The 26,545-nt window shown below is 42.7% G+C and overlaps 1 protein-coding gene and 1 pseudogene across 1 annotated transcript in view; both read left to right on the top strand.

Moving 5' to 3' along the window:
• The first annotated feature begins 1,854 nt into the window (after positions 1–1,854).
• Positions 1,855–10,853, top strand: LOC127677277 (uncharacterized; annotated as a pseudogene).
• Positions 10,854–23,426: 12,573 nt separating this feature from the next.
• Positions 23,427–26,545, top strand: part of LOC127677276 (uncharacterized) — a 30,719-nt gene continuing 27,600 nt past the window's right edge. Inside the window, exons 1-3 of the mRNA XM_052172382.1 lie at positions 23,427–23,578; positions 24,861–25,004; positions 25,635–25,818. Coding sequence (XP_052028342.1) covers positions 23,427–23,578; positions 24,861–25,004; positions 25,635–25,818 — 480 coding nt within the window. The remainder of the gene's footprint in view (positions 23,579–24,860; positions 25,005–25,634; positions 25,819–26,545) is intronic.

The raw sequence follows: 26,545 nt of genomic DNA, 5'->3' as shown, positions 1-26,545 counted from the left end.
GGTTGACCACACCCACTTTTGAATTTCTTCTAGCCTATTTGGAATGTTGTTGCATTCAAGATTCCACCATCTGTCGGATGTACGGTAGGTGACGATCCTTTCCCAATCTAATCTAATAGAAGAGAAAGTGGGGAAGAGCCTTGAACACAAAGGCAAAAGGAAAACTATCCTGGACAGAATACCAATGCCTTATGCTTTAAGATCAAATACAGACAAATGGCACCTCACAAAATTGCAAAACTTCTGTAAGGAAAAGGACACTGTCAATAAGACAAAACAGCAACCTACAGATTGAGTAATTTTTTTACCAATCCTATATCTGATAGAGGGCACATACCTAAAATATACAGAGAACTCAACATGTTAGACTCCAGAGAATCAAATAGCCCTATGAAAAAAGAGGAGTACTGAGTTAAACAGAGAAATCTCAGAGAATGCCTGAGAAGTACTTAAAGAAATGTTCAACATCCTTGGTTAACAGGGAAATACAAATCAAAACAACTTTGAGAATCCACCCCACAGGTGACAGCAGATGATAGCCAGGCTGTGGATAAAAAGGAACAATCCTCCATTTTTGATGGGACTACAAGCGAGTAAAACAACTTTAGAAATCAATCTGGCAGTGCCTAACAATATTAGAAATAGTTTTACCTGAAGACCTAGCTATATCAATACAGGGCATATACCCAAAAAATATTCTAACACATAACAAGGACACATTTTCCACTATCTTCATAGCAGACTTATTTATAATAGCCAGAAGCTAAAAAGAACTCAGATGTCCCTCTACAGAAGAGTAGATACAGAAAATATGGTTACAGAATGGAGTACTACGAAGCAATAAAAAAAACAATGCCTTTATACAATATGCAAGCAAATGAATAGAACTAGAAAATGTCATCCTGAGTGAGGGAACACAGACACAAAGTAACACACATGTTATGTGTTTACTGATAAGTGAATATTTGCTCTAAACTTCACAATGCCCATGATACAACCCACAGACACTATGGAGCTTAGAAGGAAGGGAGACCAGGGCATGGCTGCTTCAGTCCTGCATTGTGGACATAACAGGATGATGTTGGGATGTGGAGGTAGAGGAGACCTGGGAGGGAGAGAGTAGGGGGAGGATATAACGGAACAGTCTCAGGTACTGGTGAGGACAGGAGGTAGGTAGAGGGTCTGGAAATAGAACAAAAATATTTAGCAGGGAGGGTGAGGAACTGGGGATAGCCACCTGAGGGACACAGACAACAGGTAAACATGAGGCTCCCAGGACCCAAAGGGGATGACTTTAGGTGAAATGCACAGAGAAGGGAGAGATAGAACCTGTAGAGACCACGTCCAGTAGATAGAAACACCTCCCCACACTCCCACAATCCCCAGGGACCACCCTCCTTCAAGGGATGGTCCCACCAACTCATTTCAAAATTTGTAACCCAGAAATGTTCCTGAGCAAAAGAGCAGGGACTGCTAATAGTCCAGAGACAGAAGGAAGGGCCATCCAGGGACTGCCCTACCTGGGGATCCATCATGTCTGCAGACACCAAACCAGACACTGTTGCTGTGGTAAAGAGGTGCTTGCTGACAGGATCCTCTTGTGAAGGTTCTTACAGAAGGTTGGCTAGCAGCTGACCACTGGAGCCAACCATTAGACTGAGCTCAGGGAATCTGGTGGGGAGCTGAGAGAAAAGCTGGAGCAGCAGAGGGGAATGGAAACACTGTTGGAAGAACAACATCTGAAGCCAGGACCACTTCGTGATCCCAATGACTAGACTACAAACTGAGAAGTGTTCAGGGAGGGATCTTTACCTCTAGATACATTGTAGCAGAGGATGGCCTTGCCTGACAGCAATGGAGGAGAGGCACTTAGTACTGTGGAAGTTTGATGCCCTAGGGTATGATGCGGAAGCAGTAGGTCAGGAGAGGGTGCGTGAGTGGGGGAGCGCCCTCATACAGGCAAAGGGGAGTGGGAAAGGGCAGGTGTTGTTTGAGGGGTTGTTGGAGGGGTAAGCAGGAAGTGGTATATTATTTAAGGTGTAATCAAATGGAATAATTAATAAATACATTTAAAAAATACACATATGCCAGTCATTTAATTTTAACAATGAAGACTCAGGAGCCAGATGCTGGGGTGAAAACCTGCCAGGTCAGAGAGGTCAAGCCCTCACCTGACCCTCCTACTACACTCTGCCCTCAATATCTTTCAACTTAAAGACCTTCCTTTGGTTTACTTATATCCATTCCCTTTCAAGGGTTACTTGCTCTGTGTCTTGACCTGGAGTTGACTTTCTTTTGCTTTACAATACAGGTGTGTGCTAGTGTTGAGCCACAGGACAAGAAAGTAAAATAAACAGAAAGCTCTTGGGTTAAAGGTCTGTGCTAGGGCTGGGCTAAACTGTAAAATGTTTTCTTTGTTTGTTTTCAGTAAATAACACAATCTTATAGTTTGCAATCAAAACAAATATCCTGCAGCATAAGTTGGCAATGTTACCTTCATTATAGAAATCCAGCTCTCTGTCAATTGTTCTGGTTGTTCCCAGGCATGTTTGAGTGCATCATCATGGGAACAAAATGGTCCCAAGGAAATCAGAACTGGGCTCTTGAAGGTGTTGCACAAGGCCAATAGGGACCTAAGAAGCACCAAGGACACCCCTGATCCTTATCACAAGGGATAAATCACCCATCCTACTGTCACATAATGTATTGCAAGATATCACCATTCCTGACCTTGACTCACACTCCTAAATGCTGCGAAATAGAAGGGTTCTTGTCCAAGGTTCACTCAAAACACCAATACCTAAAAATAAAAAACCCTGAATCCAGCTAAACAGGGATGGTTTATTGAATGCATACCTCAAGACTGACCAATCAGGGCAACAGATCAAAAATATGCACTGCCTATTTCTCAGGGCCAGCTCTGTGTTAAAACCACAAGAGCTCATTCACACAGGCTGGAAATGCTGCCCTATGTGGACCCTGACTCAAGCTATTTTAGAGATAATAGTAATACTGCCCTTGAATTTCATGGGGCTATGGGAAGTATATAGATGTAGAAATTAATAAGATTAACAAACCTCACAACATACAGAACATTCCATGGTACATGGTCAGCATGACTCTGCTCTGAATCAAGATTTTTCTTTTGTTTTATATCCATGACTGAGAGGCATATTACATGATATAGATGGCTGTGATATGACAAGTTTGCTACAGATATGGAAGGAGGCAAGCCTTATCAAGAATTGTATCATTAGGGAAAATAACAGCATGACCTTACCATGTTTAGACAAGTTCGAGGCCTCAACAGGAGCTCCTATGAAGGAGAACAGAGACTATGTTTTTTACCTGAAAGGAGGGGCCTGAGCAGTGCTGCTCAGCCTTCTCAGTGCCCAGGTAGTGAGGGAGCGGCTCTGGGCCTCTATGGGTGCTGGATGATTCTTACCAAATGACTTGCTCCTGCCAGTTCTCGAGAGAGTATCAGGAGGTAAGATCTTCTCCTTGTCAGATGTGGCACATGTCTACCACATCTAATGGAACAGGGCAGTGGCGATTAACCTGCTCCTGCCAGTTCTCTAGAGAGTGTCAGGAAGTGAGATCTTCCCCTTGTCAGATGTGGCACAGGTCTCTGAAAGCAGGGCTCTCTCCCTCTAAGTGCAGGACTCCATGCAAGTCAGATGCTCCCTTGCAGGATACGTGGCCAGACACCTGTAGAGCTGCCCAGCTCCTACATGCAGAAGGAACCCAGGAGGGCTGTGTCCCAAGCAATCTTTCACTCTCGTCTTCCCTGCATTTCTGGCTGAGCTGGCTGCTTGGTCACAGGAGCCAAGATGGTGGTGACCTCAGACCGCAGGGCAATGATCTTTAAATCTTATTGAGGGCAGATATTGCTTGACTACACCCAATTTTCTAAAAGGTCTGGGCTTTAGGGAAATAAATCAAGATAAATCTGGGATAAAGGTGCATGAACTCTGTCCTGTACTGAACTAAGAAACATGGGAGTGGGAGAAGGATGTATGGCTAATAGGACTACTAGGTCCCCATTGTGTCTGCTTGATTTAATCTCAGGACATGGAAGTGGAGTATCTCTGATGACTTCTGTCTATCCCCTTGAAAGGTTCACTGGGCTTTAGCCTCAGCACTTGATATTTCATAATGGGGCAGCAGCACTCAGGGAAGCTAGAGATTGTCATTGGCACAGTATCATGCCAGCAGCAGTGGATAATACTCAGTAGTTCAAAAAGTCATAACCACTTTCATTTGTTATTAATCTGGACCCAGGGAACAATAGAACAAAATCTTTAGAAAAGAAAAATCATCTCTACTTCTCCATCTTCCCAGAATGAAAGACTGGTAATGAGAGAATGGTAAGTTCTTTATAATAAACAAGGATTTGTAGCTGAGGCCTTGGGTGTATAGTATTTTTCAGTGTTGTTTCCTGAAACAGTGTCTCAAATATTCCATGTTGTCCTCTACCTGGCTTTCCAGGTTAACCTTCAGCTCAAACATTCCTGCTTGCACTTTCTAGTAGCTAGGCTTACAATTGGGGCTCCTAGGACTCTTAGGTCAGTACTAGTCACTGGAAGAGAACTGGGTTTTCTAATGCTGAGGCATGTACACACCAGCATAACTACAGCCATTTTTTTTCTATGTCTGCCCCGACAATTTCAGATTGTTGCTGTAATATGCCTGCCAATCATTGACACAGAAAAACAAACATGTCTCAGAGCAAGGTCATGGTGATCAAATCCTGTTGTGTGTAGTAATGATGTTTGTTAAACTTACAAGGTTCTAAAACATTTACATGAGACCCATCAAATTAAGATCCACTATGCACTCTTATATCTGAAATGGCCTGATCAGAACTGACCACTTCATATGAACTACTTGTGGTTGTTTTGTTTTCTTTAGTTTTGTTTTGTCTTGTTTTGAATTTATAAGTTGACAAAGACAAATGTTTGGGGTCATTGCTTAACAACCAAAACGTTAGCTATCATTCTGATCAATCAGCATTAAGGTCTGAATTCAATAAACCTGCCCGATCTTCCTTAGATAAGTATTTGTGTGGTTTACGGGGCCAATCATGAACCCAAACAGAGATGCTCTGTGCACCAAGCTATATCTATTATTTTATCCTACACACTTTATTGCTGTTAACTATTTTATTTTGTTCTGACAGAATCTCATTTTGTAGCTTACAGAGGGCTGTAAGCAATCCTCTTTTGGTGACTCTGGTGCAGAGATGAGAGCCTCAACTCAGCCTGAGGGCCTTTCCATTGGTGGCTCCAATATTCTAGTTTCCCCTACCAACAGATCTCAAATTATTGCCAACACAAAGATACTGTTACTCTCTCTCTCTCCTAAGGCATCTTGGGGCAATTTTGAAATGCTAAACACAGGGCTTCATGACTGTCCCCCCCTAACACACACCCACATTACAACCTGCCCTGCAGGAACTGCCTGGATGTGATTTCATGAACCTGTACATGATGAGAAAGAAGAAATTTTGAATGCATATTAAAACTGGAGTGAGTTCTCAGCAGATTTTAATAGTTCATATAGCTGATTGCAAAAATTCTGAGGTAGGATGAGACATTTCTGAGAAGGTTTTGAAAAGTAAACACTCAGAAAGATACACAGGGAGGACTTGGGTGTTGCCAATCAAGCCTAGAGCAAACCCTGGCTTTGGAAGGAGGACAGGCTCGATGGCTGAGCCCCAGGGAAGACTCCAGGAAAGGGCAGCTCAGCTTTCTATCAGCATAGGGAGAACATTAGCAGGGAGCCAATGGCTGTACCCCATGACATCAGCAGTCCCTTCTTGGACATTCTATTGTTTCCTAGAGAGTTCTTGGCATCCTCTGTGATGTAACCAGTATTGTAGCAACAACACGTACACTAAGGTTTCTCAGTCAGTGTCTAGAGGATACTTCCATAGACATGTTTGCCCGACTGAGAAAATTTTTGGGAGAGAGATGGTAGATGGGAGAGAGACTAGGGAGAGGAGGAAGGAAAGGGCCCTTTCTTCAGAGAGTATTGAAGGACGAAGGAGATGGTCTTGGGGAATGCGGAGTAAGTTCGGGGTAGTGGATGTGCAGGGGTGGCCTGAGCTGGCCTTTCTAACAATGAGGCACAGGACCTGCAGCGTCTGGGTAGGAACAGAACTTTCATGATTATCACAATTCTTGAAAATCAAGGATTTCAGAATATTATTTTCTCTAGTCCTTAAGGCAGGAGATGGCAAGGTCAAAGCTGTTATTCTGTAAACTCCAAGTCTTTACTTTCAATGGGCATAGTGGGTGTTACAGGGGACAGAATGAGAGCATCAGGAGTCACAGAGGGTCTAAACTATGCAAATTTAGGGCAGGGCATCACTGCACTTCACTCTCATGGCTTCATTTAGATTCAGTGGCTATCTGACAGTAGTAGCAGGGAGAGAATTGTGCTCCAGGCCATGACCTTATGTTCTCCTCACCCTGACAGTTCCCACCCTACCTTTCTTTATCACCAGCTGTAGGTAGGAAGCATTTCTGTACTACATACAAAAATCTGGATACACCCAGACAGAGATGTGATTCAATTGATACTACTGGGGTGTTTGGGGTTTTAGTAGGGGGATCTGATCAGTGTGTTGAGCATGTTCTCACGCTGCATGATGTTATAATCCCATGTCCGGGCATCAAGTAACAGGGTAGGAGATTTGAACACCTCCAAGTACTCATATACTTGTGGACCATGAATTTATCATCTGACTTGTATAACCACAGGACTGAGGACTCTGAAGCCAAGATGCACCCTGTGCAGATGTTAATAAGCCATGAAAGCCATCTCTGTGGTCATTTTAAGCATGTGTAGGGAGACAGAGGACACACCTGTCTGCTTACATCTCCAGGTCTCTATACGGTGATGGGAGATCTGAGATGCACTGAGGAGGCATCTCAAGCCTGAACCAAACCCTGTGTGGTGTCACTGGTTTCTAGGCCTGTTGTCCTTCTGTATGGGTCCCAGGGTCGTCTGTCTACACTCTGTGTCCCCACCATGAAAGTTCACCTGTGTTATTCTACCTACAGGGGCTGGCAGGCAGACATCATCCCCTGAAACTGTCCTAAGCAAGAAGCAGGCCAAGAAGGAAGAGGAGAAGCTGACCACAGAGCTGCAGTCATTACCCAGGAGAGAAATGAGGTGAATGATCGCCTGATCTCCATCACAGAGGGAGCCATGAACAAGAGGTATGCATTGCTCAAACACAGTGGTGTCATTCTGGGGTCAGCAATGTCACCCTTTTAAGGAGGGGTTTTCTAGGAAACTGTACCACCAGAATGTCCCTGTGCCCAACGTCAGGTCCCAAAATACTTCTTAGAGGAGAGGCAGAACTTGAAGCTTGCTCAGGAGCAATGTGGTAAATGGACTCTTCTGATCCCTCCAGTGGAAAAGAGGGACTTGTTGTGGGGATGAAGAATTCAGGGATAGAAATAGTGGAAAATGAGTCCCAGAGTGCATTTGGAAAGCCCTTGACATGCGGTGGCTTTGTGAGTTTGTAGGAGCTGTGAGTTTGTGCTGAGTGTTTGTAATTGCCTGGCAGGTGACTGACTGCTGGAAGCTCCTGGAAGCAGCTGGAGAGGCCTGATCTACATTGTTCATCTCAGTACTTGACTAGACGCCTGATGCTCTGCCTGTTCCTCTTCACAGGCCTTATACTCTGAGATAGAAATGTTGCATGCATTTCTTCTGCATCTCGTTGTGCTCTTTCCGTTTCTATCTCTGTCTCTCTCATTCTCTGATTCTGTTTCCATTTCTCCTTGTATGTGTGTCCAATTTTGTGTGTCTGTGTGGGTGCACATGCACCTACCTGTACATGCACTTTGTATGGTTATATTTCCCTTCACACTTTGGAATCTAGGGGACTAAGTTTTTTGTCTTGATGATTTACCTGTAAGACAGTTTCAAGTATATGTTAGTGCTGAACGCTGGGAGCTCCCATCAACCCTCTTCTTTGGCTCTGGGGTCACAATTGTTCATACATTTGTATCTCCTGGGCAGATTATGAAGATGTGATGATGTCTGGTCTCATCTTCACAATTATGTGTAATGTCTGTCTCTAAGGTATAAGGTACTCAGGATTAAGAATCCCAGTTGTGAAAACAGGAAATATATAATCCCAGGTTTCTGATGGACGAAGATCTGTGGCCTAGGATCATGAGATTATAAATATTTAGACTGCATCTCCAGCCCTACTGAGCTAACACAGAGAGCCATGGCACCCTCCACCTGGATGCCTAGCTTCTGTTGCCCCGGCAACCAGATAACAAGTTTCCAAAGATGAAGAAGATACCAGTGTATAGAATCTAAAATGTGGTTTTCTGGGCCTGGGGTAGTACAAGACCCAGCCTGAGATGATGTATTTTTAACCATCCACATTCATGAAATTCTATGTTCCTGGGAATAGGCCATTCCAGAGGCTGAATCCAATGTATGAACAATTGAAGTTAAAGGAAAAGGAGGTCAAGTCATTTCTTCACAACTTAGAGATGGAGAAGATTGAGGCCCGAGAGAGCATCCAGGATCTCAAGAAGGAGATTAACTTCTATAGGTAAGTACCAGTGAGGGAGGCCACCAGTTGTGGAAAGGCCATTTCTGCCTTCCTTTCTTTCTGGACTGGAGAGTCTGCAGGTCTGGTTCTATCCCTTCTGATGTTTAGCCAACAGTGTGTCTTGGGAATTGGACTCACTTTTATAAGTCTGTAAGAGACTGTTACCCCTCCCAGTATTTTCAAGTCAGACTCAGGAGTCTCTAGATATAAAAGTGATTTAGTTCATGAGAGGGTTATTATGCAGTACTAGGCCTCTGGTATTCAGGCAAGGTTTTACAGACCTGACTGTGATATAATACAAGGACAGAACACCTTCCTCTTGGTTCTACTGACCTTCTTTGATGGTATTTGCCCCCTTCTAATAGATGTTGCCCTGTTGCTTTGGGCTGTCATGGAGAGACGTGGACCCTTATTGGTATTTGGGCTGCAGTAATCCTTATTCCCTCAAGTTGCTGTTTGCTATTTGTGCAGCTGTGATGGATGTATTGAGATATTGCATTAGGTCTTCATGGGAACCTGGTTCCTGGTGGGGTTAATGGGACCTGTAAGTATGAATGGGAGGAGGATCTTACTATACAGAGTGTGCTTCCAGCAACCTGCATAGCCGGCTCCTCATGGAGAAGATGCTTGTGAAGAAGAGAAGGGTTATGCTGATGCAGGAGAGCAAGGAAGTACTTCTTGACTGGTCTCTCATAGAGAAATACTTGGTTGGCTTGAACATGAATGGTAACGACAAACAGGAGAAGACCAGCAACCTGCGGACCCAACATCAGGTAGGGACAAGCAGCTCAATCAGGCTAATACTGTTTTATACCATTTTTCCATTGGATCCATCTTTGCTTTTACCTAGCACCTTTCTAATCCACATGCTCAAGCAGTCATCGACCTCATGGAATGTAGTTGTACATTGCTTTGTCTATGTGCAAGTATTCTGGAATGTTAGGCTCTTGTGAGATACTGAATTATTGTCAAGTGTATTTTGCTGCTCTGCTTGAAACTACAGTACAATAAGGGTGACAGATGAATAACCTGTCACATTCCTGCATGTGCTCATTATAGGGGAGATGCCATGCAGAGCTTTGAGCAAATTATAGGTCATGTAATGCTCCATTATGTTCATAGCAGCCTTTTTAATAGCCAGAAGCTGGAAAGAACCAAGATGTCCCTCAATGGAGGAATGGATACAGAAAATGTGGTATATGTACATGATGGAATACTACTCAGCAATTAAAAACAATGAATTCACAAAATTTTTAGGCAAATGGTTGGATCTGGAAAATATCATCCTAAGTGAGGCAACCCAATCACAAAAGAATACATATGGAATGCAATCTCTGATAAGTGGATATTAATTAGCCCAGAAGCTCTGAATACCCAAGGCACAATTAGCATAACAAATGACTCCCATGAAGAAGTAAGGAGAGGGTCCTGATCCTGGAAAGGCTTGATCTAGCATTGGAGGGGAGTATCAGGACAGAGCAAAAGGAGAGAGATGATTGGAGAATAAGTGGAGAGAAGAAGGTTTATGGGACATTTGGGGAGGGCGGAAAGGGGAAAGGGGAAATCATTTGGAATGTAAACAAAGAATATAGAAAATAAAAATACATAATTTTAAAAAGGAAAAAAATGATAGGCCATGTAACAGAGGTCTTGCAAGGGATGTATGACTTCCCAGGTGGGAAACAACTTGCAGGAATAAATCCAAATGGAAATATCATTGCATACTTCTCATTTTAACTGATCAGGTGGCATGTGGCCTTCTGCTTTTTTTTGGGAAACCCGATGAAGTCTCTTCCCATTGCCCATTTATTGGTTTGCACTGATAGGAGTCTGAGTGGCAGTTTGTCAGCCTATGTATTTTTGAGTGTTGCTGGATATTTTGCCCTGCCTGCAGTTATAACAGCAATGGTGTCAGTTCAAAGATCAATGATAACTTTCCTGCTGAGGTGGTGGGAGGCAGCAGCCTGACAGCTGACATTTAGGTCCCCACCAAGCCTCTATCTTAATAGCTGCCTTCCTCTTCCAGGTCCCAGAAACTGTAGCAAGAGCTGAAATTTCCACAGACCCAGAAGAGGGCCTCATGCAGAATGATTTCCCACCTCAGGAGCCCCCTGCAGAGCACCATCCTCAACAACCACATAATTTCTTGGATGAATCTTCCTCTATATAATTCAATTCCTCAGGGCGAATAGGCCCTAACTACCCAGCCAATGAGCCAGCTGATTCAGGATGTCATTCCCTTTCCTGCTCTGACAACACCCCTTGAGAGAGAACTGAGGTGACTGCCCTGCCACCAAGTGTCCAAGAGGAGAAACAGGCTGTACCTCTGTGTTCCTAAGAGTGCAGTGAGAGAACTGTGCTTCATATATTTTACTGTTAGACTTTTGGTTGAAGTTCTGTTTTTTATTGTTTTGCTATTTGTTATGTTATTGGGATGTTATATGTTGTTATTACTTTTCATTTTTGCTAATGCTTTTTACTGTTTTTATTAACTGTCATTTTAAATCTTCTTTTTTTATTTATTTATGAATGAAAAATTAATTTATAACTCTTGACTCCTTTTCTTCAAAGCCACTTTGTGCATTTTTTAATTAATGAGTTATTTTTATACACTCCATATTTTATTCCCCACCCCACCACCCCCTGTACACCCTCCAACGGATCCATATCCCATACCACCTTCTCTCCCCCATCTCCAGTTGGATTTCCCCACCAACCAAGCCACCTGACCTCTAAATTCTCTGGAACCTCATATCTCTTGAGGGTTAGCTAAATCATCTCTAAATGAACACAGACCTGGCAGACCTCCACTGTAGGTCTGCTAGGGGCCTCATATCAGCTAGTGTGTGCTGCCTGTTTGGTGGGCCAGTGTTTGAGAGATCCACATTCATGCCTTTAATTCTATTTTTTTCTTTTCTTTATTAGATATATTCTTCATTTACATTTCAATTGTTGTCCCCTTTCCTGGTCCCCCAAACTCTCATAATCCATCTCCCCTTCCCCTGTTCCCCAATCAACCCTCTCCTGCTTCCCTGTCCCAGTATTCACCCACACTGTAGCATCGATGACCAAGGGCTTCTCCTCACTTTGATGTCCAATAAGGCCGTCATCTGCTGCCTATGTGTCTGGAGCCATAGGAAACTCCATGTGCACTGTCTGGTTGATGGGTTTTTCCCTGTGAGCTCTGGAAGTACTGGGTGTCTCATATTGTTGTTCCTCCTATGGTGCTGTAAAACCCTTCAGATCCTTGGATCCTTTCTCTAGCTCCCCCACTGGAGATCCTGTTCTCAGTTCAGTGGCTTGCTGAGAGTGTCCCCCTTTGTATTTGTCATGTACTAGCAGAGCCTCCCAGGTGACAGTTATATCCTATATCCGGCTCCAGTCATCAAGTACTTGTGGGCACCAATAATAGCGTCTTTGTTTTGTAACTATAGATGGCATGGATCACTAGTTTGGGTAGTCTGTGTATGGTCTTTCCCTCAGTCTCTGCTCCTCACTTTGTTTCCTTCTGTGGATATTTTATTCCCCCTTCTAAGAAGGAACAGAGTATCCATACTTTGTTCTTCGTTCTTCTTGAGCATCATTTGATATGTGAATTATGTCTTGAGTATTCCTGGAAACCAAGACAGAAAATCACTGTGCTGTCCATACCATGAAGTGCTTTTGTTTCGATGCACTTGAAACAAAGTGCTTGTTTTGGGACGATGATTGGTCCCAGAGACAATGGGTGCTTTCTTCACAGCACTTGAAGTCACATGACACATTACATCTGAACAGTATTACTTATCATGAGCTCAAATCACTGACAAAACATAGCAGACATGTGCATTCCATGCCCAGTCACGCCAACAGGAGTTCTTAGGAGCTTTAGCTGCATTCAGCAGCAGGAGTGCAATGGGCCCATGCTCCCTTCTTCGTAGCACTAAGCACATGGATGTCCAAATGTCAGCTCAGAAATACTTCATCCTGACATGTTTCCAAATTTTTAATATCTAAGAAGTGTTCATGACAATAATCACATGACTTTGATCAATTTCATAGCAGTAGGGGGTTGGTGTGGTGCTGCTTGTTCCCAAATGCTAAAGTTTATACCTCAAGATCTGGTTGCCCCATGAGGAGATTCTCACTTACACCAAGGGATGCTGTGTAACCTTGCTCCACAAGTTAATTGGTCAATAAAAGGCTAAAGCCTGGCATTGGGCAATAGATAGAGGTAGGTGTGTTTTTAGTTATCTGACTTGGGGCTACAAGTATAAACAGGAGAGAGAGAAGGGGGGAGACCAAAGGAGGAGGGAGCCACCATGAGAGACAGACCATGAACACTTGGCCAGGAGAAACAGCAAGTAACAAGGGACACAGGACTGGGATGTAAGTCAGAATAGCTCCAAAACCTGCACAATCTAGGCTGACAGTGTGTAAATAAACAAGTAAAACAGTGGAGTCTTGCATCACTTGAAATAAAAACTAAGTATCTATTGACAGGAGAGTGAGTAGAGTTCACATACTCAAAAATCATAAACCATATGCCTGCCTGAAATAATAGCTTAGCAGTTAAGAATGTTTGCTGTACTTCCAGAGGATCTGAGTTCAGTTTCTAGCACCCACATGGCTGACTCACAATGAAATCCAGCTCTGAGGAGCCTGACGCCCTCCTCTTAACTCCATGTACAATCTGCACATATTTGGCAAATGCACACAGGGAAACACACACACACACACACACACACACACACACACACACTGAGTTAAAATTGATCCCCCAGAGATGCATGAAGCAACATGATTATCAAACCCAACAGTAACACAATGCTACGTATCCTGTTCGCTAAAGAACAAATAAGAAGCAGGAAAACTATTGACGTATAGTTTCTGACAAAAGAAGGCAGAATAATTTTTAAAACAGGCATGGATTTAACATGGCATGCATGATGATGACAGCTCCACGGAAGAAGAGATACTGTGGATGTCAAGGGCTTGCTGGCTAGCCAGTCTAGCCATATTGGCAGGCTACAGTTCCAAAGAGAGACCCTGTATCAAAAGGGAAAGTGCAGGTAATAGAGGGAACCCAACATGGACTCTCCATTCACCTGTGTGTGCACACATGCATATGAGACAGAAACAGAGAGAGACCAAACAAATTCTTTCCTGAAACAATTCATAAAAGGGAATTTGTAGTGGATAAATGAGACCTCAGTGCAGGGGCAGTCACTGTAAACAACAGGGCAAATATGTCAGCACAGAAAGAAGCAATGAATCAAAGTTAGAGAGGACAAGTCTGTGTTGCCTGTGTCAGAAATACGATGTCAGGAATAAAGGAAGCTTATGAGAAGGTGGAGCAACCCAATATATAACTTGCTTTGTTAGATGGAAATTTACATGCTCACACAAATATAAAAAGAAAAATAGTAAGTTCATCAAGTGCCCACGGAACTGTGACAAAAACACACTTCAAAAAGAAGTTTTTAATAAATTCCAAAGTTATTTATCACTGGGATCCCCTTCTGTCACCAAGTTGAAATTCAATTAGTAAACAAAAAGTGAAAGGATACTTTCTAAGCACTAGCATCTGTCTGACAGTCTCTCATTGGCTCTTGTTGGTAACCTCTGATTGGCTCCTAAAGCAGGAAAAATGGACTCTGCCCAGTCCAGCTGCTTATCTGCTCTGAGCCTAGTATCAGAGTTGAGGCTCAGCTCTGACTAAAATGGTGGCAGTGACTCAAAGTGGCCACTAGATGGCAATGACACTTCATATTTATCATATATATATACATATATATATATGTATATATATATATATATATATATATATATATATATATATATATATATATATACTATATTATTTGTTTACATTCCAAATAATTTCCCCTTTCCAGGATCCTCCTCCCCATATGTCCCATAAACCTTTTTCTCTCCATCCATTCTCCAATCACCTCTTAATATGCTGGCAACATAGCATCCATCAATCCATAAGCAACATAAAGACTGACTTTTCAAATTCAATTGGGCCATTCAGGGTTTGTCTCAAATAGCTAATAATGAGAAAATAATATTACTTATGGTCAGTCATTTATTGTCCCATAAACAAAATATTTCGTGTTTATATCTTATTTTGCTAAAGCACTTTTGGATACCTTTGATGTATGCTAAATTGTTAGGGAAAAAATTGAAGCATTCTAAGTTGTTTCTAACTTGAATAAGCTGTCTCTGCTTAACAACACAAGCATATAAATTCATGAAATGAGTCTTAAAAAATCTATCTTGTGTATTTTCATTCAATTAAAAAAAAAAAACAGAAACCAAAACTGACAAATAGGAAGCAACTCTATTTTTAAAGATTCTATGAGAGGAAACCATCAGTCAGGAAGTTGCTCCTGTTCCAAATCCCCCTGGTGAAGTGTAATCCCACTCCTTTAGGACAGGCTTCCAGGGAGGATGAAGGCCATCTGCAGATGTGGACTGTAACACCCTGGCATCCTGGTGTGTGCAACAGAGGCTCCCAGTCAGAGAGGTGCAAGCCCTCTCAGGTAAACCAATAGAATAGTTCCAGTTCTGACAGAGCAAGAAGCTCTCAGATAAGCCTGATTCACGGAAGTAAGCGCTCATGCCTGTACATGCTGGTGTGCACATGCAAGTACATAGACAAACATACATGCATACATACATATGTACATACAGACATATGTACATGCATGCAGGCATACATACATACATACATACATACATACATACATACATACATACAAAGAGATCCAACCTTGAAGTTCAAAGATAGAACCTTAAGGTAAAGAGATAAAGGTACTGAAAAGAGCTAACAGCAGATGTTCTGGAATCTACTACTCTGTCTTTCTAAATAAATACTAACAAACATTAAGGGAGGCAGGATGCAGAAGTCAAGGCCTGAACCAGACAGTTCCTTGTACCCAGGCCTATGGCACACTTTCAAGATTAGGACTGTGATTGTGCAGGCCTTTCCTGCTGTCCCCTCCCTCCTCTCTCTCTTCTCCCCACCCCATCTCCTCTTCCTCCCTATCCCTAAGCAACATTCCCAGACCTTCCTGCCTTCCTTTCTCCTGCTTCCTTCCATCTTTTTTATCATTCTCTTTTCCTTTCGTTTTATTTTTCATTTTTTATTTTAATTTTTTTAATATTACAACCATTCCATTCTCAAGAAAAAAGATCAAGCAATACTGGTCTAACAAAATAAAAAAGTTAAAACCTTGGTAGTGGGTCTGGCTAGGCAGTAACCACGGGCACCAAAATGGTTGATTCCTGTGTCTCTCTTGGGGCATTCCCATGCATCCTCAGAGATAATGGAAGGACAGGAGCAGAGAAGGAAAGAGAAGAGAGTAGTGTGCACATGCCTGGGGCAGTTCTGCATGCTCTGCCCTGCAGTCTGTCTCTCACACTAAAGCATGGAGTGCAATGTTTTAACCTTTGCACTATGTGAGACCAGCATCCCAGGGACTGAATGTGTTTTCACTTAGCTGCTCTTTGTACTTCATGAACACAGACATGATCCCATGTGTGTAATCCCAGGAACAGGATTCTCAAGAGTTTAGGGCTAGCCTTGACTACACAGAGAGATCCTACCTCAAAATCAAAAAGCAAGCAAACATTTCTGAGAGATATTTGAGGAGGGTCTATATGATTGGTTGAATATTTTCCCCTCAGAGCTGTTTAAACTGTCCCACTGGGAACTCAGGACAACCTTGCATGGAATCCAGTTAACAGAAATCCATGTGACACATGGCCAGCATGCAAGGCCAGCACAATCACAATCTCATTTTGATGACTACACTAATCAAGGGAAGAATGTCAGGTAAAAGAATTCAGTGACTTTGGAAGTTCAAGGTGTTTCTCTGTGGGCTGAGGCTTAGAGATTTCTGGTTGGAATGGTCCATACCTTAGAGTTCTGAGTGGGTCTGTGTTTACTAAGAAGGGGATATTTGCCCTAAACTTCACAATGCACATGATACAACCTGCAGACGTTATGGAGCTCCTAAGGAAGGGAGACCTGGTTGTGGTCAATGCTTCAGTCCTGCATTGAGGGGCAGACAGGATGATCTTGGGAGGTGGAGGTAGAGGGGATCTGGGAGGGAGAGAGGAGAAGAAGGATATAAGCGGCAGTATCAGGTACTGGAGAGGATGAAAGAGAGGTACAGAGGGTCTGGAAAAGGAACAAAAATATGTAGCAGGGAGAAGAGGAACTGGGGATAACCACGTGAGGGAACTCGGCACCAGGGAAATGTAAGGACACAAAGCGTTATGACTTTAGCTGAATTGTGCAGAGAAGGAGGAAAGAGAAACTGTAGAGACCACCTTCAGTGAATAGGTGCATTTCCACCCACCACCAACATAACCCTCCTGAAACCCCTCAGTCAAGGGATGGTGCCATCCATCTTTCATAAAGTTTATAAACCAGAAATATTCCTAAGCAAAATAACAGCAGAGAAAGCAAATGGAGCAGAGACTGAAGAAAGGGCCATCCAGGGACTGCCCTATGTTGGAATCCATCAAGTCTGCAGACAGGAAACCAGACACTGTTGGTATAGTCAAGAGGTGCTTCTGCCCAGGAACCACTTGAGAAGGTTCTTAGGGAAATCCTTCCAAAAACTGACCCTTGAAGCCAAACATTAGACTGAGGTCAGGGAACCTGGTGGGGGAACTTGGGGAAAACCTAGAGGAGCAGATGGGGATTCCAACTCCATTGGAAGAACAACATATGCTTCCAGGATCACCTAGTGCTCCCAGTTACTAGACCACAAACCCAGGAGTGTTAAGGGAGAGATCTATAGCTCCAGATACATTGTAGCAGATGATAGCCTTGCAGGAAGCAGAATAATCATAGGGTGTGTTATAAGTCCAACTAAAGCATGTTTCTAGTATTAGTCATCCTAGTAATCTTTTCAACTGGTTCCTTCTGAGTAGCATATGTATGCTTCTATAAATCACAAGGAATCTTACAAAGTCTATAACAGTTTATGCTTCTGAATATGGTAGTACTAATTAGGCAATTTCATAAAAGTCAAGAATTTTAATCCTAGACAGGTTGCCATCAATGTTCAAGTTAATGAGTCTGTAATTGAACTTCCCTGCTTCAGATTAAGCACCTGCACTGGGCTATAGCCTGGCATGCTTGTGAATTAAGATGACAATGTAGGCAATCATCTGGTACATCAGACACATACTTTCTTGTGAGTGCTTAAGCCTGTATGATTGAAATAACAGTTGCTAGGACTTCATAAGAAGCACTGGCAAACACTGGACATTTTAACATAGTCAGCCTCAAATAAAAGGGGGGTCTGGGTGATTATCCTAGGATATTTTACATTGTCACATTTTTAAAACACCTACCATTCGTGCTTGCATTCATGTATGGATCCTCCTTCTCCTTTTTAGAAAGGGGAACATAATACCCAGAGGAAGAGATACAGAGACAAAGTGTGGAACAGAGACTGAGGGAAAGACAATCCAGAGACTGGCCCACCTAGGCATCCATTCCATATACTGTTATAAATCCAGACACTATTGTGGATTCCAAAAAGTGCTTGCCGACAGGAGCCTGATATACCTTTCACACGGGAGACTCTGCTACTGAACAACAAATACAGAGGACTGCTTTGTTGGGCATCAAAGGGAGGAGAGGCCCTTGGTCCTGAGAATATTCCATGTCCCAGTATATGGGAATTCCTAGACAGGGAAACTGGAGTGGGTGGATTGGTGAGCAGGGGAAGGGAGATGGGTTAGGGGATTTTCAGGGGGAAATCAGGAAAGGGGGAAACATTTGAAATGTAAATAAAGAATTTATCTAATAATTTTTTTAAAAAAAATAAATCAATCTGGTGGATTGTAAGAAAATTGGAAATGATTTTACATGAATACACAAATACATCACTACTGGGCATATATCCAAAAAATGTTCCTACATATTAAAAGTACATATATTCCACTAAGTTTATAGCACCCTTATTGATAATAGTCAGAAGCTGGGAAGAACCCAGAAGACCTTCTACAGAAGAATGCATACAGAAAATATGGTTACAGAATGGAATACTACTAAGCAATTAAAAACAATAACTTCTTAAAATTTGTAGGCAAATGGATGGAACCAGAAAATATCATCCTGAGTGAGGTAACACAGACAGTAGGAACATACATGGTATGTGTTTACTGAGAGGGGGATATTTGCCCTAAAGTTCACAATGCACATGATTCAACCTGCAGACGTTATAGAGCTCCTAAGGAAGGGAGACCTGGTTATGGTCAATGCTTCAGTCCTGCATTGAGGGGCAGACAGGATGATCTTGGGAGGTGGAGGTAGAGGAGATCTGGGAGGGAGAGAGGAGAAGAAGGATATAAGCGGCAGTATCAGGTACTGGAGAGGATGGAAGCGAGGTACAGAGGGTCTGGAAAAGGAACAAAAATATGTAGCAGGGAGAAGAGGAACTGGGGATAATCACGTGAGGGAACTCGGCACCAGGGAAATGTAAGGACACAAAGCATTATGACTTTAGCTGAATTGTGCAGAGAAGGGGGAAAGAGAAATTGTAGAGACCACCTTCAGTGAATAGGTGCATAACCACCCACCACCAACATAACCCTCCTGAAACCCCTCAGTCAAGGAATGGTGCCATCCATCTTTCATAAAGTTTGTAAACCAGAAATTTTCCTAAGCAAAATAGAGCAGAAAAAGCAAATGGAGCAGAGACTGAAGAAAGAGCCATCCAGGGACTGCCCTATGCTGGAATCCATCAAGTCTGCAGACAGGAAACCAGACACTGTTCGTGTAGTCAAGAGGTGCTTCTGCCTAGGAACCACTTGAGAATGTTCTTAGGGAAATCCTTCCAAAAACTGACCCTTGGAGCCAAACATTAGATTAAGATCAGGGAACATGGTGGGGGAGCTTGGGGAAAACCTAGAGGAGCAGATGGGGATTCCAACCCCATTGGAAGAACAACATATGCTGCCAGGATCACCTAGTGCTCCCAGTTACTAGACTACTAATCCAGGAGTGTAAAGGGAGAGATCTATAGCTCCAGATACATTGCAGCAGAGGATAGCCTTGCCTGACAGCAAGGGTAGGAAGGCCATTCATCCTGTGGAGGTTTGATGTCCCAGTGTCGTGAGATGCAGAAGCAGTGGGGCAGGAGAAGGTAGGGGGTGGCGAAGTGGCCTCATACAGGCAAAGGGGAAAGGAAGGGGCAGATGTGAGTTGAGGGGAGGTTGAAATGATATCCAGGAAGCAGAATATCATTTGAGATGTAATTGATGGAATGATTAATGAATAAATTTAAAACAATGCACATGTGCCAGGCATTTAATTTTAACAATGAAGACTCAGGAGCCAGATGCTGGTGTGACAACCTGGATGGTCAGAGAGGCAGGGAAAGCCCTCAGCTGACCTTCCTATTCCTCTGATCTCCCAGAAGGAAAGCATTCTTTATCCCTCTCCATACTTTTATCCCTAAGAGTGCCTTGACTCAACCCGTCTTAGACATAATAGTGCATATTGACCTTGGATTAGATGGATCCTTGGTGAAGCTTATAGATGTGGAATTTCATAAGTTTAAAATCCTGACAACATAAAGAACATAAAATGGGACAATGGTCAGCATAACCATGATTTGAATCAAGATTAAGGCTAGCAAGATCTGGGCCCTGAGGAAGTATATCAAGACAAATCTGGGATAGTGGTATATGAACTCTACCCTGGATAAAACTCACAAATGTGAGGTGGGAGAATGATGTATTGTTAAATAGCACGCTCAGTTCACATTGTGTCTGCTTGATTTAATCTCGGGACAAGGAAGTGTAGTATCTCTGATGGCTTCTGTCTAGCCCCTTGAAAGGTTCACTATGCTGTAGCCTCAGCACTTGATACTTCATGATGGGACAACAGCACTCAGGGAAGCTAGAGATTGTCATTGGCACAGTATCATGCCAGCAGCAGAGGGTATTACTCAGTTATTCAGAAGGTGATACCCATTCTCATTTTTTCTTAATATGAACCCAGGTAAAGAGAGAACAAGGTCTGTAGAACAGAAAGATCATTTGCACTTCTCTGTCTTCCCAGCAAGAAATACTTGTAGAGAGAGACTGGTAAGTTCTTTATAATAGACAAAAATTGGTAGGTAAGGCCTTGGATGTAGGGTGAGTTTCAGTGTTGTTTTCTGAAACAGGGTCTCAAATATTCCATGTTGTCTTCTACCTGGCTGCCCAGGTAAACATTCACCTCAGATAATCCTGTTTCCACTTTCCTATTCCTAGGCTTACAAATGTTGTTCATAGGAATGTTAGGAAAGCACTAGTCAGTGATAGAGACCTGGGTTTTCTAAAGCTGAGGTGTGTACCCACCAGTGTAGTTACAGCCAGTTAATCTATGTCTGCTCCCTAGTTCAGCTTGTTGCTGTAATGTGCCTGCCAATCACTGGCACAGAAAAATAACTTGTCTTAAAGCAAGTTAATTTGGTCACATATTCTTATGTTCTTTATGGCATTTGTTAATCTAACAATGTTCCACAAAGCTTTACATAGGACCCATCAAATTAACGGCAAATGTACACTGTTATATTTAAATGGCCTGATCAGAACTCAGTATTGGACACTTTCTGTAAATTCATATGAGCTACTTTTACTTTATCTTTGTTTATTTGTAATGGTTTTAATTTTTGCTTTATAGATTGAGAAAGATTTCTGGGGTCATGGCTCACCTCCCAAAATCTTTGCTATGGTTCTATTCAATCAGTATAAGGATCTGCATTCGTTAAATCATCCATTTTGCACAGATATATATGTTTATCTGGTTTGGGGAGCCAATCATGAAACCAAAAACAAGATGTTAGGCCCTTGCTCTGTTCACTTACCTATATCTAATGCATTTCCATACACCCTTAACTCTGTTGACTATATTATTTTTTTCTGACAAAAATCTCATTTTATAACTTACAGAGGTCTGTAAGCAATCCTCCTTTGATTACTCTGGTTCACAGATGAGAGCCTCATACTCAGCCTGAGGGTCTTTTCATTGGTGGCTCCAATATTTTACTATCCTCTGCCAACAGATCTCAAGAATTTTGCCCCCACAATGAAGATTACAACTCTATCTCCCCTAAGGAATCTTGGGACAAGTTTCAAATGTTAAGCACAATACTTCATGAATATAACCTCTAACACACACTCACATAGCAACATGCTATACACCCTCTGCCTGGATGTGATTTCATGCAACTGTACCTGATAAGACAGGAGAAATTTGTGGCTTCATACTCAAACTGGTATGAAATCTTAGTAGATTTTAATGTCTCGTATTGCTGACTGAGGGAAATTTGAGGTAATATGAGACATTACTGTGAAGTGTTTGAATAAGAAACACTCAGATACATGGGGATGTGTTGCCAATCAGGCCTAGAGCAAACCCTGTCTTTAGAAAGTGGATGGGCTCAATGGCTATGACCTAGGAGAGTCTCCAAGAAAGCACACCTTAGTTTCCTGTCAGTATAGGGAAAAAAATTAGCAAGAAGCCAATGCCATAACCCATGACATCAGCATTCCAATCTTGAACATTCTATTGTCTCCTGGAGAGTTCTTGGCATTAGCTGTGATCTCACCAGTGTTGTAGCAACAGGAGAAGCACTGAAGTTACTCACTTTGTAGAGGATACTTCGATGAACATGTTTGCCAAACTCTGCAAACATTTTGGAAGAGCCAGTGTGGATGGAAGAGAGACTAGAGAGAGGAGGAAGGAAGTTGGCCTTTCATCTGAGAGTAATGAAGGACTAAGAATGTGTTTGAGGGGAATGTGGATTAAGTACTGGGAAAGGAAGGGGAGCTTCCTGGCAGAGTGGCTGACCTGGCCTTTCTAGCAAAGGGGCAAGGGATTCGGAGCTTCTTGGAAAGAAAAGAATTTCCATGATTGTCAAAACTCTTGAACATCAAGGATGTGAGAACATTATTTTCTACATCCCTTAAAGCAGGAGAGGCCAGGCCAAAGCTTTAATGATGAGAACTCCAAGTCTTTACTTCCTCTGGGTGTTCTGGACATGGATAGAATGAGACCATCAGGAGGCACAGAGGGAATTACCTAGGCCAATGTAGGGCAGGGCACCACTGCTTTTCCTCCCATGGGTTCTTTTAACTTCAGCTTTTCTCTGACAGTAGTACCAGGGAAAGAGTTGTGCTCCTGGGAATAATGTTTTGATCTCAGAAGTCCTCTGACCTCCACTCCATAACAGAGTTTCCACCATAGCTATTTTTATCACTAGTTGTATGTGGCAGGCATTTCTGTACTGTAACCAAAGACCTGTAAGTGTTGATACACTCAGTCAGAGACTAGATACTCTTGCCATCTCTGGGGTGTTTGTTGTTTCAGTAGAGGAAATTAATCAATGTGTTGGCCATGTTCTCCCCATGCATGACCTTTGAAGGCCATGTCCTGGGACTAGAGTAACAGGGCAGGAGATCTGAGCATCTCCAAGGACTGAAGTAAATGTGGATAGTGAATTTATCATCTGACATGTGAAACCACAGGATTGAAGGCTCTCAAACCAAGATATACCCCTAGCAGTTGTCAATAAGCCAAGAGAAGTCATCTCTCTGGTCATCATAAGCATGTGTATGGAGAAAGAGTACACACCTGTATGCTTACATCTCCTGGTCTCTGTACAGTGATGGGAGAGCTGAGATCCACTGAGGAGACATCTCGAGCAAGGACCATACTCTGTGTGTTGTCACTGGGTTCTAGGCATGTTGTCCTTATGGGCCTCAGGGTCATCTGTATACACTTTGTGCATTGCCACCATGTAAGTTCACTTGTGTTATTCTCTCTACAGAGGCTGGCATGAACACATCATGCCATGCAACAATCCTAAGCAAGAAGCAGGCCAAGAAGGAAGAGAAGATGCTGACCAGAGAGCTGCAGCTCGTTACCCAAGAGAGAAATCTTCTAAGAGAACGCCTGATGTATGTCACAGAGGGAGCCATGAATAAGAGGTATGCATTCCTCCTAATTCTGTATTATTTGTCTGGGATCACCAGTGTCATGCTAATCTTTTTAAGGTGGTTCATCCTATAAAGATATATCTTCATAATATCCCTGTACCCAATCTCATGTGCCTAAATACATCTTAGAAGAGAGAGATAACCTGAAACTGGGTCAGGACTGAGATGGGAAATAGTCCCTTCTGATCCCTCCAATTGAAAAGAGAATTCAGGGATAGAAAGTGAGTTTCCAGAGTGTGCATGGACAGACTTTGAGAGGAGGTGGCTTTGTTAGCCGCTAGGACTTGAGAGTTTGTGGTGAGTTTTTGTACATGCCTGGCAGTTAAGTGAGTGAAGGAAGCTCCTGGATGCACCTGGAAGGCCCTTGTCCCACATTGTTCATCTCAGTGCTTGATTGGACACCTGAGGTTCATGCCTGTTCCTATTTTTCTGTATGCCTTATACTCTGAGAGTTCAAGATGCTTTTGTTCTCAACGCTTCTGTCTCTGAATCATGTTCTCTCTCATTCTTTGACTCAGTCTCCTTTTCTAATTCTCAAGTGTATACCCAAGATTGTGTGTGTGTGTGTGTGTTTCTATGTCCATGTTTGTGTCCACTTGTGTGTGTGTGTGTGTGTGTGTGTGCACATGATTGTGTTTTCTCCTGTGCATGAATTTTTCTTGTTTATATTTCTCTCCACTCTGAAATTCAGGGATCTGTGAAATACTGTATATTCTGAGACAGTACTGGTTCTACTGGTACTTAATTTAATATCTCTGTTTCTGTCTCTGTCTCTGTTTCTCATTCTCTGGCTGTCTCTCTTTACCCTTCTTCTTTCTCTGTGGCATTCTGTGTGTGTGCACATGTACATATGTGCTTATGCTGGGCCATTATAAAACATTTGAGATGGATGTTCTAATCTCTAGAATTATGTATAATGTCTGCCTCTAAAGAAGTAATTATCTAGGATTTAGAATCCTTTTGTCAAAACAGAGAAATATATAATCACAGGTATGTAGTAGGAAAAGTCCTGTGGCCTAGGCTACTGAGAGCACACGGCACTAGACTGCCCATCCAGCACAACTGAGTGAACATACGGAGCCCGGGCACCATCCAGCTGGATGCCTAATTTCTGCTGTCCTTAGGACAGAATAAAAGTTTCCAAAGATGAAGAAGATCCCAGCATGTAGAACCCAGGAATTGACCTTCCTGGGCTGGGGTAATACAAGACCCAATCTGAGTTCATGTGTTCCTAAAAGCAAAGGTTCATGGAGCTCTGTCTTCCTGGGGACAGGCCCTACTATACACCAAATCCATTCTATGAAAAATTGAAGTTAAAAGAGAAGGAGATCATGTCATTTCTACAAAACTTAGAGATGGAGAACATTGAGGCCCGACAGAAATTCGAGGAGCACAAGAAGGAGATCAACTTCTATCGGTAAGTATTGTTCAGGGAGTCCACCATGTATGGAATGTATGTTTCTGCCTTCCTTGATTCTGGACTGGAGAGTCTGCAGGACTGGTTCTGTCTGTTCTGCTTTTTAGTAATCAGTGGGCATTGGGACTTTTGGAATCAGTTTTCAAAATCTCTAAGAGACTCCTTACTCCATTACTCCTACAGGCATTGTCTAGGCATCCACAGGAGCCTTTCAACAGAAGAGTGATACATATGATGAGAAATGTATTATACATTACTAGGTCTGTGGGGCACAGGTATGGTTTTACAGAGCCGAATGTGATGCAACACAAGAATAGAATGTCCTCCTCTTGGTTCTACTGACCGATGTTGAGGGGATTTGCAAACTACAAAGTGATATTGCTGAAATGCACTGCAGTGTCATGGATAGTTGGAGATCCCTCTTTCTTTTGCTGAGATATGCAACCCTTTGGTGTTTGGTCTGCAGCAATAATTTTTTTCTTTCCTCAATTTGCTATTTGCACTTTGTGCAGCTCTCATGGATATTTTAGGTCTCCATGGGAATCTGTATCCTAGTGGGGTTAATGGGACCTTGATGTAGGAATGGGAGAAAGAGCCTGCAGGATCTTACCGTGCAGAATGTGTTTCCAGGAACCTGGAGAGCTGCCTCCTGATACAGAAAGACATTATGAATAAGAGGTTGGCCGAACTGAAGCAGGAGAACAAGGAAGTACATGCTGATTGGACCATCATTCAGCAATACCTGATTGACTTGAATCTGAGTGATAAATTCGAAAAGGAGAAGGCCAGAATTCTCCAGGACCAACAACATCAGGTAAGTTTAAGCAGCTCAGCTTGGCTATTACTGACTGAGAACATTTGCCCACTGCATCCATTTTTGCTTTCACCTAGCATTTTCTAATCCACACCCCCAAGGAGCCACCTACCTCATGGAATGTAGTTGTTCATTGCTCAGTCTATGCACAAGTATTCTGAGATGTTAGTCCCTTGTGAGAAACTGAAGTATTGGCAAGTATACCTTGCTACTCCTCTTTAATGTGAAGACTAGTAAGGATGAAAGATCAATAACATGCCAGTTTCCTCCATGTGGTAATGATAGGTCGGATGCTTTGCAGAGCTTAGAACACGTTAGTTCTAGGTCCTGCAACAGAGGTCATGAAAGGATCCTGTGACTTCCAAAATGGAAACATCTTACACGGTTAAAATGCAAATGGAAAGACAAAATATTTGCTGCTCATTGTCATTGATCTGGGTGCCCTGTGGCATTTTCCTTACTTCCTGCAACACAATTAGGTCTCTTCCAATTGCCCATTTCTTTTTTTTTTTAATTTTTTTTATTCGATATAATTTATTTACATTTCAAATGATTTCCCCTTTTCTAGCCCCCCACTCCCTGAAAGTCCCGTAAGCCCCCTTCTCTTCCCCTTTCCTCCCACCCACCCCTTCCCACTTCCCCGTTCTGGTTTTGCCGAATACTGTTTCACTGAGTCTTTCCAGAACCAGGGGCCACTCCTCCTTTCTTCTTGTACCTCATTTGATGT

Source organism: Apodemus sylvaticus, chromosome 2, assembly GCF_947179515.1.
Source record: "Apodemus sylvaticus chromosome 2, mApoSyl1.1, whole genome shotgun sequence".
Classification (NCBI taxonomy): domain Eukaryota; kingdom Metazoa; phylum Chordata; class Mammalia; order Rodentia; family Muridae; genus Apodemus; species Apodemus sylvaticus.
This window is presented reverse-complemented; position numbering and strand designations above follow the sequence as displayed.